Source organism: Furipterus horrens, unplaced genomic scaffold, assembly GCF_987537825.1.
Source record: "Furipterus horrens unplaced genomic scaffold, mFurHor1.1.pri manual_scaffold_1, whole genome shotgun sequence".
Classification (NCBI taxonomy): Eukaryota; Metazoa; Chordata; class Mammalia; order Chiroptera; family Furipteridae; genus Furipterus; species Furipterus horrens.
The window spans coordinates 106,137,469-106,161,692 of NW_028327171.1; the positions used below are offsets into that span (position 1 = coordinate 106,137,469).

General features: G+C 39.0%; 1 protein-coding gene and 1 non-coding gene across 2 annotated transcripts; one reads left to right on the forward strand and one right to left on the reverse strand.

The window, feature by feature from the left end:
• Positions 1-815: 815 nt before the first annotated feature.
• LOC150021638 (U6 spliceosomal RNA) lies at positions 816-922 on the reverse strand. Its single transcript, XR_016513438.1, has one exon. It is a non-coding gene; the product is annotated as a U6 spliceosomal RNA (small nuclear RNA).
• Positions 923-6,245: 5,323 nt separating this feature from the next.
• CSTA (cystatin A) lies at positions 6,246-22,049 on the forward strand. The gene is made up of 3 exons (XM_090265937.1): positions 6,246-6,376; positions 17,615-17,716; positions 21,819-22,049. Exons 1-3 carry the CDS (start codon positions 6,311-6,313, stop codon positions 21,945-21,947), a joined length of 297 nt encoding a protein of 98 aa, XP_090122063.1. The 5' UTR covers positions 6,246-6,310; the 3' UTR covers positions 21,948-22,049.
• The last annotated feature ends 2,175 nt before the right edge of the window (positions 22,050-24,224 follow it).

Below are 24,224 nucleotides of genomic sequence, written 5' to 3' on the forward strand. Positions count from 1 at the left end.
AAATTAGCACAGATTTGAATAGTGTTATTAACAGAGAAGATGACTAGTGGGAGGTAGGAGAAGGCCTCTGTTAGAACATGATGTTTCTGCTAAGATGTGATGGAAAGGACTCAGTGAAAAAACATTCCTAGCTCAAGAACATCAGGTACCCAGAGGCTGAGGTGGGGAAAAGCTCAGCATGTTCTGAGAATCCATTGAGGCCAGTACATTCAGAAAGCATTAAGGGGGAAAATGTTATGAGATGAGGTTAGGGAGTTAGGCAAAGTCTGAATTATACAAGACCTAGTGATCCATGGTAAGGGGTTTAGTTGTTTTTTTTTTTTTTTTTTTTTTCTTAATTCAGTGGGAAAATATTAAAGGAATTTATCCAAGGGAGTGCCATTGTCTAATTTGTGTTTACAAAACATCTTTCTGATTGTTGTGTGGAGAACAAACAGCACATAGTATGTACTGGGCAAGGATGTTTTTGTGCAGAATTTTCTGATAGAAGGATTCAGAGAGGAGAAAATAAATCATGATTTTTTGGCTTCGGATTTGTGCAGCTGGGTGGGTGGCAGTGTCCTTTGCTGGAAAGCGGGAGACTCAGGGAGGAGGACACAACTACAATGCATGGCGATGTCTACACTATAGCTATGACCACAGATGGAAATATTCACTGCCAAAGCCAGTTGCTTCTGTCTGGGATCTTGATGACCTCACATGTAAATCATTCCAGCATCCTCCCAACTACAAAGGTTGCTAGCCTTGCCTCCTGTTTCTCCCAACCGTGTGTCTCCATGATTTTTACTTTTATCTGTCTATCTATCTACTTATTTTAAAATACAAAAAGCTTCATGAATTTACATGTTATCCTTGCAAAGGGACCATGCTAATATTCTCTGTATTGTTCCAGTTTTAATACATGTGCTGCCAAAACAAGCACTACTATTTTTTGCTACAATAAACATACACACAAATACACACACATAAAATGTATCAGTTTAACCACTTTTAGATATACAGTTCAGCAATATTAAGTACATTCACATTGTTATGCAACAGATTTTTATTTTTAATATTTTATTATTCTCATCCCCCATCTTCCCACTGCCAGTCTCAGAAAAACTATACCTTGGATCTTACTTCACTTATTAGTTCTCTTTCTTGTATCAAAAACTACATAAACAAAAGTTGATATTGCAAGTTTGCCAAAGAGGAATTTAAAACTTTAACCCATAGAAAAAGCCTCATAGACACAGAGAGCAGTCTGAGCTGTCGGAGGGGTGGGTATTGGAGGGCTGGGTAGTTACAGAATAGTCACAGAGATGTAGATTACAGCATAGGGAATATAGTTGATAATATGGTGATAAAGAAAGAAAAGAAAACACAGAAAAACAACAATAATAACAACATCATGATAACTATGCATGGGGCCAGGTGGACACTTGAAGCAGCAGGAGGACCCACTCTGTAACGTACATGATTTTCTAACCACATTGCTGTACATCTGAAACCATCACAGAATACTATTGAATATAAGCTGTAAATGAAAAATAAAAACATAAATTAAAAAGTAAAATTTTTACCAAACAGTGTAAAAGGAATAACCAAATCTTTATGATTTGTAAGGAAGAAGTTTACAAGAACAAATCATTGTTAAGATAGCAGATATTACAATTCAACTGAGTTGAACATATAATTTTACATTTTATAATTTTAAACATTTTATTGGAACAGTAATAATTTACTACATTCATACCCAGTGTAAGAAAGTTAAGTTCAAGTTAATTGGGCTTTTTATAATAAAGTAATTAGAATTCTTTTTTTTTTTTTTTTGAGAAAATAACTATGGTCTTAGAGCAAGTCTTAATTTCATTAAAGTTCATTAGAAAATTGCTTAAGTATTTTTATCAGGAAAGCTATTATAATTTCTTCTCAGAAAGAGATAATGAACTATGTCATACAAAAAGATTCTGTATTAGACCATCTTTGAAAAAAATTGTATTTTACAGTTGGTTGTATCTGACTATCATGGAAGAGACTTTTGTGCTTCTTAGTAAGTGACAAGACAGAAATTTAAATTATTGATGATGTACTGAGATGGAATCAATTCAAATTAAACATGGCCTTTATTTATCTACTCAGAATTGCTTTTTGTTTTGTGCCCCCCAAATCACTGCTATGTTAATGTCCTCCAGCCTTCTTTCCTTCCTCAACTGTACTGAAGTGGTATTGTCCAGTCTAGAATTTTTTATTTCACAAGACTTTTTATGAAATATGATCAAAAGTTAAATTTCTATAACTAAGTCTACTGAAATATCAAGGCCCATTATTTCTGATTTCCATTTTATGTTAGTAAGACCTTAATTAAATTGTTCTGCTATGGTCTTCATTTGCCCCAGGATTGCCTATAAAAAAAAAGTGGTTTTCTTTTCCCAGTTATATCTTTATATTTTCAGTATTCATCAACTTGTTTAAACATGCTCTTCCTCTTATAGTCCCAAATACTATTAATACCATAGTACAATTATCTTCCTGGCCATCCAAACAAAACCTCCATCAGCCACCTCACTCCCTTTTCCTTGTCCTACCCTCCCTCCTAATACTTTTTTTTTTTAAATCTTCACCCAAGGACATGTTTATTGATTTGAGAGAGAGAGAGGAAGGGAGAGGGAGAGAAACATTGACAGAAGAAAGAAACAGGTTGCCTCCTCTTTGTGCCCAACTAAGAATCAAACCCACAAAGCTAAGTATGTGCCCTAACCTGGTTTCAAACCTGTAACCTATTGGTGTATGGGTCAATGCTCCAACCACTGAGCCACCCAGCCAGGGTGCTCTTAATACTATTTTTATAAGTAGTCATACCCGCCTGTTCCTCTCCAGTCCATTTGACACAACATTGGATCAGAATTAACCTTTTATTATTCCATTGTAATAATTCCTAAACAATCTTTCTGTCTCCAGCATCTTTTGTGTAATCCAACCTACACATTGCTTCTAGTTTTATCTCCCTAAAGCACAAATGGTTTCTGTACAGCTCAAAATTTTTAGTGACCCCTATAACCTGGCAACAAAAGAATAAAATCTTTCACCACTTTTCATAACCTATTCTAAATGAACCTTACCATGAGAATGACCAGAAAGAACAACTTCCATTGAGCACATACTTCAGATGGGGCCTTTACAACCATCTTTAAGGCAATATGTTGGTGCAGTGGTGGTTAACACTGTAATGAAAAGCATTAGAGACAACAGTATAAAAGCAAGACCAAGGGACACATAGAGGTGTTTAAAAGGTGAGTGCTTTCTTATCCCATCATTTTTCGGGTGTAACATACAATAAAGTCTACTAAATTTAAGTGTAAAATTTGGTGTTATCCAGATGTAGAGCAGTTCTATTTCTCTAAAATGTTTCCTTGCGCCCCTTTCAGTTGATCCTTTCTCCCACCACCAGCCCCAGGCTATCTCTGATCTGTTGTTTGTCACTATAATTTTGCCTTTTCTATGGGTTCACATTAATGCGATAATAGAGTACATAGTCTGTGTGCTTGACTTATTTCACATGATGTTTTTTCACTTCAACTTGCTTTAAGTCAAAGTTATTATGCTATTGAATATATTAGTACTTGATTTTTTTTAATGTTGAGAAGTACTCTATCATACGATATGTAATTTTTTAAATCTATTTATCAGTTGATGGACATTTGGGTCATTTTTGTTTTAGGCTATTATGAGTTATGAAGCTATGAACATTTGTACACAGGCTTCGTGTGGACATGTTTTCACTTTTATTGGGTAAATACTGATGAGTGGAAATGATGTGCTGTATTCTGAGTGTATCTGGATATTCACTCCACCCATGGGTGGAAGCCCATTTAGCTGGCAAAGTCCAGAGCCCCAGGTCTGTACCAAAAGCTGGCGATAAGCCCCAGATCTCAGTATCTTCATGATTCAACAGCCCTCAGCCAACAGTAATATGAAACCTAGTTTGGGGTCTGTGCACACTGTATTGTCCAGTAGAGACTACCACCCATAGGGAAGCCCATAACCCAGTCCCCTACAAGGGAAGTCTCCCATAAAAGATAATTCCTGTAGAAGATGAGCTCACAGACAAGAAATGTAAAATGTATGAGAATGTTGTTCCATAAAAATAGCCTGGGTAACTAACTAATACAAATTAAACAATATCCAATAGAAAAATCTTACAGATACTTAAAAATAAATGTGCATTTAATTTATTGTGTGTTTTAATAAAGTAATTAACAAAGATATTAATTAATAAAGTAATTAACACAGATATTAATTACTATGCTTTTATTGTGTGCTCATCTTTGTATTAGACTATCCCTGAGAGCCAGAGGTATCCATACTACCTTGAGGAGAACCAGGATATCATAGTAGGAATGGGAAGACAAAAGCAATATTTGCTTTGGTGGAGTTTTTGCTTCTAAAAGAGATTATTGCAAATCAAGAGGGGATACCTGACAGTAACAGGGTGTAGACTCTGGAAAGGGAACAGAAGATACCCTGTTAACTCTACAAGTGACCACTGGGGAGATTCAGTAAGGATCACCTGGACTAGTTGGTGAACAGAGAAATGGGCTATGTCTTGGAAAAAAGCTGGAGGTCTAGATATGGAAGGACCTGACTTGGGAAGCTCACAGGAAGAAGTCAAGGATCATTGGGCCAGGGCTGAGCCAAAGTCTTAAGATTACTTGTGACCACCTGAGTGAGCACCATGTCATCCACACTTACTGTTCCTCTCAGTACATGGGTGAAGGCATTCCATGGACACCGATCTGCATAGCACTTCTTAGCTTATTCAGCAGGATACCTACATATCTCCAAGAATTTATCAAGCACCTGCCAAACATTACAATGAATGAAGCACCTTTTTTTGTAGAAATGTAAAACAATCTCCAAAATAAATAGATAGGGATACAGCAGAGTGTATAGGAGTGTATGTAGTAAGGTACAGTATGTACAATTTATAAAAGAAAAGTGTGTACACATGTGTGTATATATATATATATAAGTGTGTAGCTAAGTACTTCCATATTTGTATGTGTAAAATAACTCTGAAGTCCACAAGAAGCTGGTGACAGTAGGTGTCTCTGGAGAATAGAATGATGGCTGAGGAATAGAGTAGGTGAAGAACTCCTTATATTGAAAATGCTTTCATTCCTTTTGAACATTTTTATCATGTGTACATGTTACATATTCCAAAAGTTGAACAAAATAATACAAATAAATATTCACACAAGACAATTTTATTTGCAGATAAGTTGGCTGTAGAAGCCCTCATACATGTACAAAAAAGAGAAAGTGCAATATTGTTCATAAGGGTGAAAAACTAGAAACAAGCAGAACTTCCATCAATGGGGAATAGGTATGTAAAATATGGAGTAACATACAGCAGTTACATAGAGACTAGAGATGATGGCTAGATAGGTCTATTATAGAATAAAGTTAAAGCAAATGAATTAGATTGATCTATCTGTGTATCAGCGTGGAATGACGAAAACATGTAGGGGAAAAAAGCATAATATAGATTATATGTTTAGTATACAATTTAGCTAAATTTTTTTAAAACACACTAAGTCAAAGTATAAAAATAGGCCAGAAGAATACCAAATTCACAGTGCAGTTTCCCTCTGGAGGGGAAGGGGTTGCAATATTTTATTTTCTTAAAAACAAGTACAATAAAAAAATAAAAAGCAAATATAACAAAATGTTAAAAGTTTTGATTCTGGGTAATAAGAATAGAGGTGTTTTTTGTTTGATTATTTGTGTTTTTCTGTGTTTTAAATAGTTCTAGAAATGTAAATAAATGTAAAATACCATTATCCAGTGATGGTCCTCTAGATAAATCTTTTTACTTTCCTTATAAAGTCAAGTAAAATCTAAACAATCAGTCTTGACATTATTAATAAATATTTCTTTAAAAAATAAAATTTTGTGTAAGAGATTTTAAAACATTGGGAAACTCTGGCTGTGGCTTCAGATTTCATACTTCAGATGCAGCAGGAGGGAACCATTGTCACAGAATGCAGGAAGTATGGTTCTTGCTACAGTCCAACTCCTTGTGCAAACACATCTGTTCACCCTCAGCCACAGGTTCCTCCAAATTCCTATTAGCTATTCTGTTGGGGAAGCAGGAAGACTTGTCTCAACACATACTCATTTTCCTTGTGCCCTTTGTTCTTTAAGGAAAATAAAATATTCTATAGGCGGAGCTTCGGAACAACACCCTCTTTAAAGAGAGGAGTCTCCACACTTACCTGACACTTCAGTGCCAGTATCCTGCCCAGCAAAGAAGCAATTAGCCAAAATGATGCCTGGAGGTTTAACCGAAGCCAAGCCTGCCACTCCAGAAATCCAGACGATTGCTGATGAGGTGAGCTGATGCACCCCATGAAAAGCTCTAATCCAAAATCTTAGTTCCTAGGTTGGCCCTGTGTTAAGAATGTAGATGAACATGAAAACCAGAATACTGGGAAATGTGTAATTTTGTTCAGGCTTTCTTAAAACTAAGAGTCTTTTCAGATGAAACCTCTAATAATCCTTGTGAGAGTGAACTTGAACAAGTCACATCCCTTCTTTGAGCACCAGTTTCCCAGTTTGTAAAAGAAGAATTTCTATTGGATCATCTCTAAAGCTTTTACTATGTATAGGATTGTTAACTCAGTTTCCTACTAAACTTTTCTAATCCCACCAAATGGAGCCGACATGTCATTAAAGTCTGATGTTGTTGACAGTTTGACAAACTAGACTTCAAATGCACAGCACGGAAATTTTTAAAAATGGGTTGAATGAAGAACAACATTGTAGAGGCAATCCACTTACAAACTTCCTACAAATTTAACCCAATAGACAATGTTTTTATCATTTCGTATTTAGAAGATCATTAAACTAGTAGAGGATAGAAGTGGAATATTTCATGGTGATTCCAATTTTGATTATAGTGAAAACAGAGTATTAAATGTTTATTAACAAGTTGTTTTATTAGCTACTGCCCATATAATAAAAATTATGATATTGCATATTTTATAAAAAGAAAAATATATAAATTACTATTTTAGGTTTGTGTTATTTTCCATTTTCTTTTGTAAATATTTTATTTATTTTTAGGGAAAAGGGATGGGAGGGATAAAGAGAGGGAGAGAAACATCGATGTGTGTGAGACATCAATCAGTGACCTCTTGCAAGTGCCTCAACCAGGGACCTGGGACCTGACTGGGAATCAAACCAGCAACATTTTGGTTTGCGTGAAGACACTCAAACAAATGAGCCACATTGGTCAGGGCTCATTTTCTATTTTCTTATATCATTCTTTGTTGTTTTTTCTCTCTGAAACTTAATTCTATGACACTGTTTGGCAAACAAAATCAGCTTTTGTATAAGTAGAAGAGATGGGATGCTCTCTATGTTACAGCCCTAGCAAGCTCTCTAAGAGATCAGATACCTGGAATACTGCCATCCATTTTTTGGTGATAAATATGTCTCTTTGAAGAGTTCTTTTTAAGAAAAAAATGCCTTGGAGCTTTCTTTTTCTTGGAGAAGATAATTGATGCTTTGGTTGAATCCCTGTATGGGTCAGTGCTCTCAAACTTGAATATGCACATGAATCACCTCGGGGGCTTGTTAAAATGCAGATTCTGACTCAGTAAGTCAGGGATGGGCCTGATACTCTGCCAGCTCTCAGGTGAGCCCCATGCCACAGTCCACAACTTTACTTGCCTACAGGATCAGAGAAACATGGTGTCCTAAGACCTATGGGAGATAAACTTTCTAAAAACACAGTGCTGCCAAAAACATCTCAATTTCATTTGTGAAATGAAGATGATACCTCTTGCCCTGCCCATCTCAGAGCTGTAAGGACTACATGAGAACATGCATAGGTGAGGCGTCATAATTGCTTACTTCTAATTTTAGCCTGAAATCATCTCTGACCCTGGAAAATCCCCCAGAGACTTTCCAAGGACCAAAGCTATAAGGGAAATGAGGAATAACAGATTTAAAATATAGAAGGTACAGAAAATTTTAATTTTAATGATTTTTTAAAAAGTCTGTCTTGGTTAGCAAGAATTTTTTTTTTTTATAAGAAGCTGCCTGAAGATCTTACAATGTTAATAACACTCAGCTGTGGGCCACGTGATTTTGCTGTGTGTCGCAGGCTCCAATCCTGTCATAGAGGGAGAGTGAGAGACGGGTATTTTCAGCAGCCCCCTCACCCCAGAAAGGTGCTCTGCAGTTGCAAAAGCTTTACTCTCCTTTCAGTCTCTCATACTGATCTTTCTAACCCCTGGGACAGGGAGAAAAGGCATCATGCCCAGTTTTCAGATGAAGAAACTGAGATTCAAAGATGTTAATAACTACCTAATTAAGAAGCTAGCTTATCTGCAGATTTTTGACGGCCTGCCTTTTCTACCATACAATGGCAGGAATGTGGAGAGGTATGCGGGGTGAGGGAAACACAATGGGAGATACGGTGCGGCAAATCTGCCTTCTCTGAGCGAGCAGCAGACCTCAGTTTAAATCAACATGAGGAATGGATATCAATGAATCCTTTCTTGAATATCTCTGAGGTATCTAGCACTGTATTAAATATTATAGAAGATGCATGAGGATGTAAGACATGGCCCTGCCCTCAAGGAGTTTCCAGTCCATTTAGGGAAATTACCCATTAAAATGTAGGTGTTCTTGGAGGAGCTGAAGTTTACCAGATTTCCCTACTCTTGTCAGAGAGCTTCCTGGTGGAATGCCAATGGTGGAAGAACCCCATTAGGAAGCAGGGAGAGGAGGGATAAGGTCATCTCACAGAGAAGGGAAAGCATCAAGGAAAAAGGGTAACTGCATATTAAAGGAATTTGACATCAAAATGAAAGAGGGATGTTGGACAAGGTCAGATAAGAGCAAACAAAGTATGTGGGGTTCAGAAGATGAAACAGTTCTGAGAGTAGAATAACAGAGGGTCCCCATCCTGAAGATAACAAAGGTTGGATGGTAATTGCAGAACCATGTACTAAAGAATGTTAGTGGTACTTGGGACCAGAGTACACCTTTAAGAAACCTCCTCTTTTGAGATTTTTTTTGTATATCAGTTGAGCGTCTTGGCTACACCTCTCTTCCTACTTGGGGAGACAAGTTGTCACAAAAAAGAAGCCTAGTCTGTTCATTCAGAAAACATTAATGTGCACAGTATCATGTGAATTCCTATAGGGAGAGAAGGGATATAAAGGATATAAAGATAGTCCCTGCTCTGAGGGAAATTTACAAAATAGGTTGGAGATAAATACACACAAGGAAATAAAGAATAATACACACTGCATCCATAACAACCAATAGTACAGGGCAGGACAAAAGTAGGTTTATGCTTGTTCAGGTGAGTACAACTGTATACCTACTTTTGCCCCCATCATATATATGTAAGTAAGGATTAAATGAATGACTTTACTAGCAATAGCTTCTGGACCATTATTGCTATCCCTTATAGAATATGTAAAAACAAAACAAAACCAAAAAAGACATTGCATGAGATTTCTGACAATATTTATGGGCAGGAAAGAAACATCATTTCAATAATTGTTTTTACACATTAGAGCTATTATTACATATGCACAGGTACATACACATAAAGCCCACACACAAGTCAAACCCGATTACTGCATACAATTTCTGGCATACACACAGATCATGATTTTTGTCTGCCAGGACACCACACAAACACCCCACCTGCACACCTTTATGGACACACCTCAGGGCTCAGCATGCCATGGTGCTCACTCACCCCCAACTTTGCGTTCTACTCTCTGACTACAGCCTCCTCATCAGTCACCTCTCCCACAGCTCAAGCCCAGAGAACCTGTCATTCAACCACACCGGATTCCTTCAGGCACTCACCCTCCCATTGCCTTCACATACGTAGGCCCACTAGGTCACTCATGCAGCCTGGACCCACGATGGGTGGTTCCATACTCTCCTCCAGCCCTGGTTTCCATGTCCCCATGAGCTTCTGGCATTCCAGTCCTCAATTAGAGATTACTCCCACTGCCACCACTTCCTCCTCAGCTTCTGCCCCAGGTTCACAAAACTTTGCTCAAGGAAGATGCAAAACCACAGAAAACTCACCCATTATAGATCTAGGATTCATGACAGCAACAGAACCCCGGGGCTGCCAGAACATCCTTTTTGCGATATCCTGTTAGTCCTTTTCTAGAAACCCCACAGAGTTGGAGCTGGACCTTACGTCTCCTCAGTTCCTCAATTCCTCCCATCACCATGGCCCTTCCAGCCAGCATCTGTCTCAGTTCCTCTCTTAGAACATTGAGGTCATCCTGCGTAAGAACTCCACAATTTACGTATCACCTGATGATCTCACTTCCCCTCCAGTCTAAGACCTGTCCTTCTTTCTTAAGTCAGTCCTTCCTCTCTTATACCAGATGCCTCACCCCATGCTTCCCCCTTCCCTCAAAACATAGTCAGACAACAAATGTCCACAGGTCACCTCTCACCAGCCTTACTATACCTTAAAGCTGTTACCCAAACTCTCCTCCCTTACTCTGTAAAACTTCCCAAACTATGGCCTATCCATGTTGCCACCATTACCTTTTGATCCATTCTTTCCTAAATGATGCCTAGTCTAAATGATTCTGCAGAATGATTACAGGCAAGAAAAACCCCTGGGTGTTGCATGCAGCGTGCCTGGAATCCTCAGATCCCAGAGAATTAACAATTCACCAAGATTCATGCTCTGCAGCAATAAGAAATGCTTGAACAGCTCTGGAGTACATGTATGTCACCAGGTGCTCCTCCCCAGTAGCATCCTTTCCCCACTGGGGACCAAGCAATACAGCTGCACTGTTTCCTCCAGCACCTCAGCCACCACGATGCATGGTAGGCTGAGGAAGTGAACATGAGCTGTGTTCAGCCCAAGAGCTGATTGTTCTTCACCAGGCTCCTGAACACTACTCCCAGCTGGTCTTCACCCTCCTAACACCCATCCTGGGGGCCATTCAGCACCAAACAGCTTGGTGCTGTTTCAGAAAGTTTTCTTAACAGCTTCACTGACCAGCTTCTTCCTACTCTGCCCCTTTTCCTGCTCCTTAGCACCTTGGTTCATAGCATCCGACATTAGAACAATGCAAATCTGTTTTACTGAGAAGAGGGAGCAAGTCAACAGGTAGTAAGTAAGTAGGTTCTCCGTATCCACAGATTTCATATCTGCAAATTCAACCAACCATGGATCAAAATACTTGGGGGGAAAAAATCCCAGAGAGTTCCAAAAAGCAAAACTTGAATTTGCCATATGCCAAGCCCTATACCAAAAACATACAAATGAAGCATATTGTGGCCTATATGTAAATGCAGGCTATGTGCAAATACTGTACTATGCCATTTCATATAAGGGACTTGAGCATCTGCATATTCTGGTATCTGCAGGGGATCCTGCAACCAAACCCCCTCCAATTCCCAAGGAAGACTCTATAGTGAACCTGAAATCAGGGCACACACTCTTGTGGGTGCCAGTGCACTTACAGGAACAAACCAGGACAACTGAAATCAACTCTCTCATGGAAGACTCCGGACTTACAGGCTGCATAGATATGATGGAAAGTTACAGATTTAGATAAGACAAATAGAAATAAATACTTGTGATATATGGTGAAAACATAACCAAAAGGCTGGAAACCAGAAAGAGTACAGATAACTGCAACAGATAAATCAGATACTTAAGTCATCAGGCAAAGAATTCAAAACTTTAAATAACTATAATTAGCAATTTATTAGCCCTAAGCAACCATGTTTTTCTCACAGCCTCAGGTTCCTCGTTTGTAAGAGGTTTAAATAGATAATTTGAGGTCTGGGTATAGGTGAACCTTTTCCAACCCTTTCTAACATTACTGGTACCCAGTGTTGTCTATAATGGGTTAGGACGGAGGCAGCTGTAGGACAGTAACCCCATTTCTTACTCAACTTCTCTTTCCACCTTTATCCACTTTTCTCCCCTCTCTCCTATACCCTCCCCCTTTCATTTCTGGTTTTTTCTCACTATTTGTCTTCTTCCTTTCTCCATTTGGAGCTTCATGTTTCCATCTCAAGAAAGCAATCAAATTTTTCCCATCTGTTATGAAGTTTACAGAAAGAAACAGGTGTTAAGTAGTTCATGAAGTGTTTTCCCCTCAAAAGTGGTCTGAGAATGTCTAGTTTGCAAATGTCATCATCTGTCACTGACAGGGAGGCATGAGTAGAAAAGGACTGAAAATATTTGCCACTGATGGGAAGGACTGGATGGCCTCGAGAGAACCCTCGATGCACTGGAGGCCTCAGTGGGGCTATAGATGCTTCAGTGAAGGGCTGGGAGGCAAGTTCCCAATAAACAAAGTGTATCAAATGCACACATTTATTTTCCTTTTCTCTTTAAATAATAAAGGGGATTTGGGGAAAAGGACACAAACATAAAGATAGAAAGATAAAAGGAGCCCTGACAGGCATAGATCAGTTGGTTACCTGTCATCTGGCAAAGCAAAAGGTTGGTCAGTTCAATTCCTGGGTTCTGTGGTTCAGTCCCTGGTTGGAGAGCCTACAATAGGCAACCGATCAATGTTTCTCTCTCACATCATTATTTCCTTTGCTTTTTTTCTCCCTTGCTTTCCTCTCTCTAAAATAAAAAAATAAAAACTTAAAAAAAAAAAAAAAAAAAGACAGCAGGAGATAGGCAAAGACCACCCTAGAGATATCTACAAAATTGTGGAAAATGGAAAATAGATGAACAATGAAAAGTGACTGAGCCATCCAGATAGAGCCTAAGCCACAGAGGAGAATGTCTGATCCAGAAGCAAGTAGGTGCATGCTGCAGAACTCCAAATTACCTCAAGCATGAGCAATTCCAGAAGCTGATGGAGAGGAGACTGAGGCATGGGCTAAAGCCAGGAGGATCAATGGGCAATCTCTCTGAGGAACATTTAGACTACCCCCTGATCCTTCCCTCTCACTGTCGCCTAAAAGACAAGCTACTATCTGTCCTCTCCAAGCAGAGGCTTGAGCTGTACTTTAAGCAGCAATTCAGTGAGAGAGACACTGGTGGATGCTAGCACACAACACCCAGCTAAGAGCAAGAATGAAGAACCTGCACTGAAAACTTGAATTCAGTCAGAGTTCACATATTGGATTTGAGACTTTCTTGCTCCTTGGTTCAGGAATTCTGGCACCTAAGCTTATTCCTCTGTGATTGACAGAATGATGGCCATCCAAACTCCTGAATTCTGTAAAAATGTCACCTTGCACAGCAAAGGGAACTGCAGATGGGTTTAAATTAAGGATCTTGAGATATATGATACTATTTTTGCAATTCTGAGTCAGGTATTATTTCCAAAAAATAATTTTTTAATGAAGGAGTAATTATTGCTCTCCCCCATCTTTTTTTATACTTATATTATTGTAAAAGTTTTATTATTTTTAATACATATTATTTTATTTTATTGTTGTTCATTTACAGTTGTCCCAATTTTCCCCCATTGTTCTCCCCTACCTCGCCCACCCCCTGCTCCCACAGTCAATCTCCACCGTGTTGTCTATGTCCATGGGTCCTTTATACTTGTTCCTTGACCAGACCAGGAAGACAAACAATCCAATTAAAAAATGGAAAAAAGGACCTGAACAGACACTACACCAAGGAGGACATACAGAGGGCCCATAGACATATGAAAGGGTGCTCAACAGCACTAGCGATCAGAGAGATGAATAGTGAGCTATCACCTCACACCAGTCAAAATGGCCATCATTAGACTTCTGGCCAAGATGGAGGCATAGGTAGACATGCTATGTCTCTCTCCACAACTAGGAAGGAATACAACTGCAGTAGTCCCTCTCTATATCATGGTTCACTTATCGTGGCCTCACTGTATCACGGGATTTTTAAAAATATTATATTTAATTATTTATTGCGGATTTTTTGTTATGTCGCGGGATTTTGCGGTACTGTATACGTATGTTGCTAAAGTTACGTAGGTTTAAGAGTGTAGAATACATGTAAGTTTCTACTTCGTGGAGGGGTCTAGAATGTAATACCCATGATAAGTGAGTGAATACTATACCTCAAAACTGAAGACAACCAGAAGTTCCAGAAAATCAAGTTGCATGGAAGTCCAACAAGCAAAGATAAAAAGAGGAAATACTCACCCAAAGAGGTAGGAGAGGCAGAGCTAGGGCAGAGAGGAAGCGGTGTGACAGTGGGGGCAGCAGAAGCAGTGGCAGCGGCTGACAGCAGCTATGGCCAGCCAGCAGAAAGTGCAGTCACACACTAAAAAAAGTAGAGAGGGACATCTGGGGAGTGCTCCAGCACTAGACCACACCACACAGCTCATGGTTCCAGCGCTGGGGAAAATAAGCCCTCATTGCTTCTGACTGTGAAACACAGTGGGGGTTGGGGTGGAGGAAGAAACTGCCAGTCTCTCATCAGAGGTCATTTATTTAGAGGTCCCCACATTCCTATATTTTCCACAGACCCCCTCACTCTGGGAACCATGGCCAGGGCAACAGCTAGAGAGGAACCAGTCCCATATAGGAAGCAAGAGAAGTGCCTGAAAAAGGGACGAGTACTAAGCAAATGGCATTGTCTCCTCTTTGACCCTTCCCCCACATACAGTGCCACAATGTGCTGAAACCAGTCATCCTGCACTGACAAAAACTAAGGCTTTGCCCCTTACAATGTAACAGGCGAGACAGCTCTACTTAAGACACAGAGGCAAACAGGAGCCTGCCATGTTGAGGAGACAGAGAAGTGTGGCCCAAAAGAGGGAACGGATCAAGGTCCCAGTGAGAGAATTAAGCAATGAGGAGATAGCCAACCTAACAGATGCAGAGTTCAAAACACTGGTGATAAAGATGCTCACAGACTTGATAGGTATGCTAGAGTACAGCAAATGCAGAAGGGAAGAAGTGAAGGCTATGCTAAGTGAAATGAAGGAAAATTCATGCAAAACCAATGGTGAAGAGAAGGAAACTGGGGTTCAAATCAATGATTTGGAACATAAAGAAGAATTAAACAGTCAACCAGTACAGAATGAAAAAACAAGAATTGAAAAAAATGAGGAGAGGCTTAGGAACCTCTGGGACAACTTGAAACATGTCAATATCTGAATCATAGGAGTGCCAGAGGAGAAGAGGAAGAGCAAGAAATTGAAAACTTATGTGAAAAAATAATGAAGGAAAACTTCCCTAATTTGGCAAAGGAAATAGACATACAAGTCCACAGCTAGTCCCAAACAAACTAGACCCAAAGAAGAGCACACCAAGACACAACACAAATAGAACATCAAAGGTTAAAGATAAAGAGAGAATCTTAAAAGCAGCAAGAGAAAGGAAGAGAGTTACCTACAAAGGGGTTCCTATAAGACTTTCAGCTGATTTCTCAAGAGAAACTTTGCAGGCAAGAAGGGACTGGCAAGAAGTATTCAAAGTGATGAAAAGCAAGGACCTACAAGCAAGATTATTCTACCCAACAAAGCTATCATTTAGAATGGAAGGGCAGATAAAGTGCTTCCCAAACAAGGTAAAGCCAAAGGAATTCATCATCACCAAGCCATTATTATATGAAATGTTAAAGGGGCTTATTTAATAAAAAGAGGATTAAAACTATGAACATTAAAATGGCAACAAACTCACAACTATCAACAACAGAATCTAAAAAAATTAAAATAAAATAAAATAATAAGCCAACAACCAGAATAGGAACAGAATATGGGGGTCATTTGGAAGGTTATCAGCTGAGAGGGGGAAGGGGGAGAAATAGGGAAATGGTGCAGGGACTAAGAAGCATAATTGGTAGGTACAAAATAAACAGGGGAAATTAGGAATAACATAGAAAAGGATGAACTAAGAGAGGTGGAATTGCTGGAGGGAAGGGGTTACTGGGCAGAGGGAAGCAAAGGGTAAAGAAATTGGGACAATCATATCAACATATTCAATAAACTATACTTAAAAAGAAAACTAAAAAAAAAGAAGAAGAAAAAGAATAGCCATCATTAACAAATCAACAAACAAGTGCTAAAAAGATGTGGAGAAAAGGGAACCCTAGTGCACTGCTGGTGGGAATGCAGACTGGTGCAGCCACTGTGAAAAACAGTATGGAATTTCCTTTTCAAAAAACTAAAAATGGAACTGCCTTTTGATTCAGTGACTCCGCTGCTGAGATTATACTCAGAAATCCTGAAACACCAATTCAAAAGAACCTCTGCACCCCAGTGTTCATAGCAGCATTATTCACAATAGGCAAGTGCTGGAAACAGCCTAAGTTCCCATCAGTAAATGAATGGATCAAAAAACTGTGGTACATTTACACAATGGAATACTATGCAATAGAAAGAAAGAAGGAACTCCTATCCTTTGCTGCAGCATGGATGGAAATGGAGAGTATTATGCTAAGAGAAATAACTCCCCCCCCCTTTTTTTTATTAGTCAAAGACATATATAACTATTGGAGTTTTGCCAGTCAAAATATTACCATATAGCCCTGACCAAGGGGCACAGTTGGTTGGAGCATGGTCCCATACCAAAAAGGTTGCGGGTTCAATTCCCTGTCAGGGCACATATCTAGGTTACAGGATCCACTCCCTGTCAGGGCAAGTTTGAAAAATAACCAATTGATGTTTCTCTCTCACATCAATGTCTGTCTGTCTGTCTGTCCATCTGTCTCTCTCTCTCTCTCTTTCTTTCTCTCTACCTCTCTCTCTAAAATCAATAAACATATCCTTGGGTGAGAATTTTTAAAAAACAACATATTACCTCATTACCATATCACCACATTGAGTTAAAGAGCCTAAAGCAACAAAATTTGACCTTTTAGTTAGCCCACGTGATCTTATTAAAGATAGGTATTTTTCACCCACCCGTTCCTCTCCAGTCATCACACCATTTTTCACGTCTGTAAGTTCTCTTTTTTTTCTCCTTTTTGCTCTTTCCTTCCACCCCCCACCCCCAGTCCTCACGCACTGCCCCTCCCCTCCAGACATGTCTACCTGCTCTCTATGAGTCTGGCTCTATTTTGCTTGTTAGTTCAGTTTGTTCATTAGATTTCACATATGAGTGATATTACATGGAAGAAGGTATAGGTGGAAGAAATGGTGATTGAAAGTAAACAAACAAAAAAAATACTACAGCCATTTTAGAAGACTATAGCACCAAAATACTTTATAAAAATTTACCTAATAAAAGCTATAGTATACTAAAACAAATGTGATCAAGTCATATTTAACACAGACTTAATTTTTTTATTTATTAAAAAGTTAACTAATGTCATTTCACTAGATATTCACCAGAGGAAATAAAAGCATATAAAAAAAATAAGTGTTTCTCTTTCTTTGAAATATGAAAATACACCCTGGTGGGTGTGGCTCAGTGGATTGAGCTCCAGCCTATGAACTAAGAGGTCCTCAGTTTCATTCCCTGTGAGGGCATATGTCTGGGTTGCAGTCCATGTCCTGGTTGGGGGCAAACGAGAGGTAACCAAAAAGAAACATGAAAATAGCTCATAGGTCTCATTATCATCATTTTTGAAGGTGAGGTTCTACATGTGCAAATTACATAAATGGAATCCAGTATAGTTTTGATAATTTTTTTCTTCTTTTTTCTTAAGGTTAAACCACAGCTTGAAGAAAAAACAAATGAGACTTATGAAGAATTTGAAGCTGTAGAATACAAAACTCAAGTGGTTGCTGGAATAAATTACTACATTAAGGTTAGAGTTCAACATTCATTTTGACACTAAGAGATTATATTTCTCACTTTATGTGATGCTCCCTGTCACCTCTACCATATAATTTCTTCCTTCACCTTGTCCTAAGTCAGGATGCCCACCTTGCATACTTCCCAAGTGGTAAACTCTCAAATTCGATAATGACAGTGTATATATATCATCTTTCTCTTATTAATTTAGAAAGCCTTCTTATATAGATTCTTAACTTAATTTCCAGAAATTATATAGAAAAAGATTCCATAAAAGTTCAGGTCATGTTTAGCTTGTGGCTATGGTGGTTCACATGTGTAGTGGGAGCCTGAAAGCCTCGTCTGGACCAGGTGTTCTCTTGAAGCTTACTCTACCACAAAGCATTGTGCTTCTGCATGTCTAAATTACTAGATGTAAGGGATGATTCTCCATGTCTAAATTATTGAATGTAAGGAATGATTCTACATGTCTAAATTACTGTATGTAAGGAATAACTTAAATCATTGGCTGGGGAAATAATTTAAACCACTTTTACCTGTTTTTCATTTGTTAATATAATTTTAAAAATTATTAAAACTCAAACATATTCAACTTGCAGCACTGGAGGTATATTATAAAGCAATGAAACATTTAAAATACTTTAAAATTTAAAATTAATTTTATAGCTATATCAAAAAATTGAATGATGTATTGTTCTAGTTCCAACTGAAGAAGAAACTGTAGATATTTGGGAGTCAGTTTTGTCCTTTTGTATTAAGAAGATAATTCTGATTTAGTAAATATAACAACAGACATTCAAATACATTTACTTCCTGTTTACTAAATGATTTAACTGAGGCACAGTCTGGCTTATTTCTCTTTAACAAACAGTTAATTACTTAAGATATTTTTTAAAATTTTAATATTTTTAGTAAAGAAAATAAAATAAGTGGCAATAACCAGCTCAGTATGAGAAAATCACAACACTGGGTCAACCCCATTCTACCAAATTTGAGCTCATGATATACGCTAGGCCCCTAGAGTGTGCACATGAATGATTGCCTTTGTGCTCAGAAAGCAATCTGCTTTCTTCATAGCTCAAAAAGAACACTTTCCAAATTTTAAAAAAAAATGGTTTTATTAAATAACAAACATTCCATCAAACTGGGGTCATTACTTTAATAACTTAGCATTAATATTAGCTTATATATTTCTTTAAAAACTCACCAGAAATCTATCTTGAAAATGTCTTCCCTTAAGATCACCTGCCCAATCTTAATCACAGTCTCTCCCCTTCCCTTCGCTTTTCTCCCCCCAACTTCTTTCCTTCCCACATTTTTCTTCCTTCTGCTATTAAATTTCTCCTGCTGTATTACAACTACTGACCCCAGTTCCCTCAGACTTCCTATCAGTCTAGCTGTTAATCCCTTTGCTCTGAGCCACTCTCTAGATTTAAGGTCTTGTTCATGATGTAACCTTCTCTGTTCTTTCTCAAGTGCCTATCAAGAGGCAGGTGGTAAAAAGGATTGTAAGCTTTGGTCCTGGGTTAGAACCTTTGTTTGACTTGTTCTACTTGTTCTCAAAACCTGTGTGATTGCAGCTCCTCATCTTTACTGAGCCATCATTTTTTTTATCTGCACAAAGCAGGTAATAACCTACTTTGCAGGTATTGTGTGGAATAAAGGAACCAAAAATTTCCTGAGCACTGAGAATGTACCAGGCACTGTTCTAAGAGCTGGATGTGTGTTATCTCATTTAATCATCTCAACAAATCTATTGGATGAGTATGATTATTTTTCTTGTGTTACTCATGAGACAACTGAGGCCTGGGAAGGTGAAGTAACAGAGATCAGACAGCTATAAAAAGATCAGACAACTATAAAAGCATACGCCAAGGAGTCAGGTGCTTAACTACTGGTTCTAATAATATATGCAAAGGCTGGTGCCCTGTTCCAAGCACAGAATAAATGCTTTTAAAAGGTTATACTGAGGCCATGGCTGCTGTGGTTCAGTGTATTGAATGTTGGCCTGCGAGCCAAGTGTCGCTGGTTCGATTCCCAGTCAGGGCACATTACTAGGTTGCACACCAGGTCCCCAGTTGGGGGCGCCAGTGAGAGGCAACCACACAGTGAAAAAATAAAAAATAAAAAAAGGTTATACTGTAACAGAACCCCTGGGCTGCTCCAATTGAAACAGAACCCACGGGCTGTTTAGTTTGGGGCCCGATTGCCACCGCCAGAATTATAACTCTCAATACCAGAGTTTGGTGAAAAGAAAAAGAATTGTTTATTTGCACATAGTTCTGCCTCCCCCTCCCAGACCTGGCCAGTCTTAGGAAAGTCAGAAACACCGTTTCCCTACTTCCTAGGCACAGTTCAGCTTTACCAGTAACTGTCAATCACTCAATTCTGATTGGGGAGGTCCTTTCTGTGCTGTGGTGCCCTCCAGCTCTCAGTGCAGAACCACCTGTATTCTCAGCCTCCTTGTAAACTGCCTTCTTCCTGCAAACTGCGTGGATCTCCTCTCCTCAAAGCAGCCTGGAGGGACCTGCTCCTCCAAGCCACATGGAGGGAGCACAGGAGAGCGAGAGACCTAAAATATCCGCAGCTGCTTATATATCCCTGACTGCGTCCCCTGATGCAGTGGGTGTTGCAAACAGTTCTGGCCATTCACAGAACCTTACGTAGGCTCTGTCTGCTTCTTCCGTACCATCCCACAGTCCAAGAACCCTCCCATCTTCCTGAGCTTTGGAAGTAAAGCAGATCTTTGTTCAACAAAGTTTCCAGTCACTAGCCCCAGGCATGCAAAGACATCCTGAAAGCTGCTTCCTTTTCCCTATCTCCCAGCCGCAAACTCTGGGGTTTGTTTTTGGACTCTCCTGTTTCTGTAACAATACCACAGAGTGAAAAGAACATAAGTGTTGGAGTCTGGGGAATTTTGGCTCTGTCCCTTAGTAACTGAGAGATTTATGAAAAATTATTGTACTTAATCTCTCTGAATCTGCTTCAACATCTATAAAATCATCACTGTTCCACATTTTTTCAAGCCCATAATAAGAAGTAAATATAATCATCTATATAGAATGCTCATCATAGTGTCGAGACATCAGAACACAATAAAGATTATTCTAAGGCAAAACTTTTATTGTCTCAACCAAAATCCAGAGTAGAAATTCTTACCCAAACTACCATTACAATCTTCATACCAATAACTTCCCAGCAAGATCACTTTACTTTAGAAGGGAGACCAGACTGTCCACCCCCTGGGTCCTGCTCAGTCTTATCAGTGGGCATTTATAATGTAGGTTATAATATACATATGAGAACCACAAATCTCAAATTTTCTAGGACAATTTTGTGTTTCTTCTCCTTTCTTAAATCATGTGGCAAATAAATTGTCCTCAATTTGGGAGTCAGTCACCAAAAAATGTGTCACTGGTTTTCTTGCTCTGTGCATCTTCGAAAATGAAATGCAACTCATTTATGCTCAGATTATAGTAAAATATAAAATAAAATACACCTGGGACCTATATCTCTTGCCATACCTTTAGCCTGCCCTTTCTCTCATAAAATAAGGTGGTAAATTTATGAAAACCAAGTGTCTAAGAATGCTTCTCTAGGTATGCTGTTTTAGAAAAGCTTATTGCAACGAAGTCTTTCATTTTTTTATACATAATTGTTTTGTTTTTATTTTTATTGTTTACATTGATATCCCCATTCCCCACCCCTTTGTTCACCTTCCGCATCGCTTGATGCCCCCCTCATCACCACACTGTTGTTTCTATGAGTCATGTATATACATCCTTTGGCTAATCCCTTCACCTTCTTTCATCTAGTCCTTCCTTCCTGCCTCTCCTCTGATAGCTACAGTCTATTCCACGTATTTATGCCTCTATTTTTATTTTGTTCATCAGTTTATTTCATTCATTAGATTGCACATGTAAGTGAGATCATATGGTGTCTGTCTATCAGCGACTTGCTTATTCACTTAGCATAATAATCTCCAGGTCCATCCATGCCATCACAAAAAATAAGAGTTTCTTTTCTTTTTTATGGCCACATAAAGGTCTATGGATTCTCATTTGTCACAGATCCATGCAAATGAACCTCCTTTTTCTTTCTTTTTTATCTTTCAGGTTCGAGTAGGTCATGATAGTTATATTCACATAAAAATATTCAAACCACTTCCTCAACAACAGCAGTCTTTGACTCTTACTGGTTATCAGACTGACAAATGCAAGGATGATGAACTGACTGGCTTTTAGCGGCGTGTTGAAAAATGGTCTGATTCCTTCCTCTGGCTACTGATTAATGATTCCTGATAATAAATGCAACTATCAATAAAGAAATATTTCTTTTTCAATAAACTAACCTCTTCAACTATTTATTTATTATATTAAATAGTAATTACTTTTTCTTTCTCAAAATCAATGTTATTGATTTCAGTTCTGTACAATTGATGTCAATTGGAAATCTTTTAAAAATTAGTTGGGCCTAAGCAACTGTTCTTTATCAATTGCATTATAATCAGATCTATAACCATGTCATTTTAAGTTCTTGTCATCTAGAGGCAGTCATTATTTGACTCTGATGCATTTGCAAATAGGTTTCATCTTAAAAAGCCATGGAAAGAGACATTCCAAAAATGGGTGGATGGATTTGTCAGTTCTTTGCCAACTTTTGGGTGGTGGCAACCCAATGGTTGTGGTATTAAATATGGCTGTCCTTGCTTCACAAATGAAGTCTGTACAGGGCCATAGGTGTGGTTCAAAAAAAAAAATTAAAGTCCATCAAATCCTTTTATCTTCCCAAAGCCTCCCCTCTTCATCTCAAAAGGCTTATAGATAACTGGCATTATGAAACCAAATCCTTCTAGGAGGAGTTTGCTTTTCTTTCCCCTATATCTTTGAAATGCAAATAAATGGTGTTCTTCAAGAACTTCTCTGGGCTATCTTTTAAAATGCAAGTTTCTGGAAAGCAACTCTTAGCAAAGGAAGAAAAAACCTTAGAGTATTGAATTCTCTCCCTGCCTGATCTAAGGGAGACAAGGGAATGAGACTGGAACAGAGAGGCTGTGAGCTGATTCTTCCAAAGTAGAGATAGGCTGGAATCTCCAAAGCATCATCATCTTGATATGGAATACTTGTATCCAATTCAAACGTCTAGTCCTGACAACAAGTCCATTCAGCCAAACTACTGAGTTTCATTTCAGTAGGTGACGATGCAAATGGGCTTCTAAAGTGAGGCCTATACAGTGTAAAGAAGCAACCAGGTAGACAAGATCATAGTATAGACTCTATGAAAACATTAATAGCGAAAAAGGGTTCTTTCATGTGGTGCCTTGGTGTAAAACCCAACAACTAGTGTTGAGGAAAACAGGTCTTTACTTACACTATTCCAACCTGGGTGGGAGTGAGCACTTCAGCTCAGAGCTTTGTTTTCTCGCAGTGTTACAGAGCAAAATGGAGTTCTTTTCCGTGGTGCCTTGGCGTAAAACCCAACAACTAGTGTTGAGGAAAACAGGCCTTTATTTACAATATTCCAACCTGGGGAGGGCAGTGAGTACTTCAGCTCAGAGCCTTGTTCTCCCATGGGACCCAGCAATTCCCTTGCTCCCCAAAAGGCTATAAGCCAAAAACATGCCCAGAAGTTCCCCATCCCTTATCTGTCAGCTGTCTCCTTCAAGATCTGGGATACGATGTAATCAGCCTTCGTATAACAGTCCAGGAAAACATGTGCCATGTTGCACTGGATCACACATGTCTCTCTCTGCCCTTTCAGAGCCGCATGGATCTCTTCCTTCTTCTAAAACTTCATGGTGCTCTTTCTACCTCCTAGCAAACCACATGGAACTCTCCAAAAATGACTGCCGCCTTATTTTTAAACCCTTGACCATGGCCTGTGACACAGTGGGCAGGGTAACCGGTTCTGACCATTCACAGAACCTTGCACAGGCCCTGTATGCTCTTTCCTCACCATTCCATGGTCAAAACCCCTCCCATCTCCTTGGGACCTTAGAATAACCAAAGTCATTTGCATAACTAAGACACTAGCTACCAGCCATAGATATGCAAAGGCAAATTTCTTTTTTTTTTTTTTTTAATTATTTATTTTTAGAGAGAGGGGAAGGGAGAAAGAGAGGGAGAGAAACATCACTGTGTAGTTGCCTCTCACTTGCACCCCCAACTGGGGACCTGACATGCAAGCTAGTAATGTGCCCTGACTGGGAATCGAACCAGCGACACTTGGCTCACAGGCCGACGCTCAATCCACTGAGCCACAGCAGCCAGGGCAGTGCAAAGGCATCTTGAAAGCTGCTCTCTTCTTCCATCCCCCAACTGCAGGCTCTGGGGATTTAGGGGACCCCTGCTCTGTAACAACAGGACCCTGCACTTCTCTTGCTCCCCAAAAGGCTATAAGCCAAAAACGTGCCCAGAAGTTCCCCATCCCTTGTCTGTCAGCTATCTCCTTCAGGATCTGGGAACAATGTCAACAGCCTCCATATAACAGTCCAGGAAGACATGTGCTGTGTTGCACTGAAG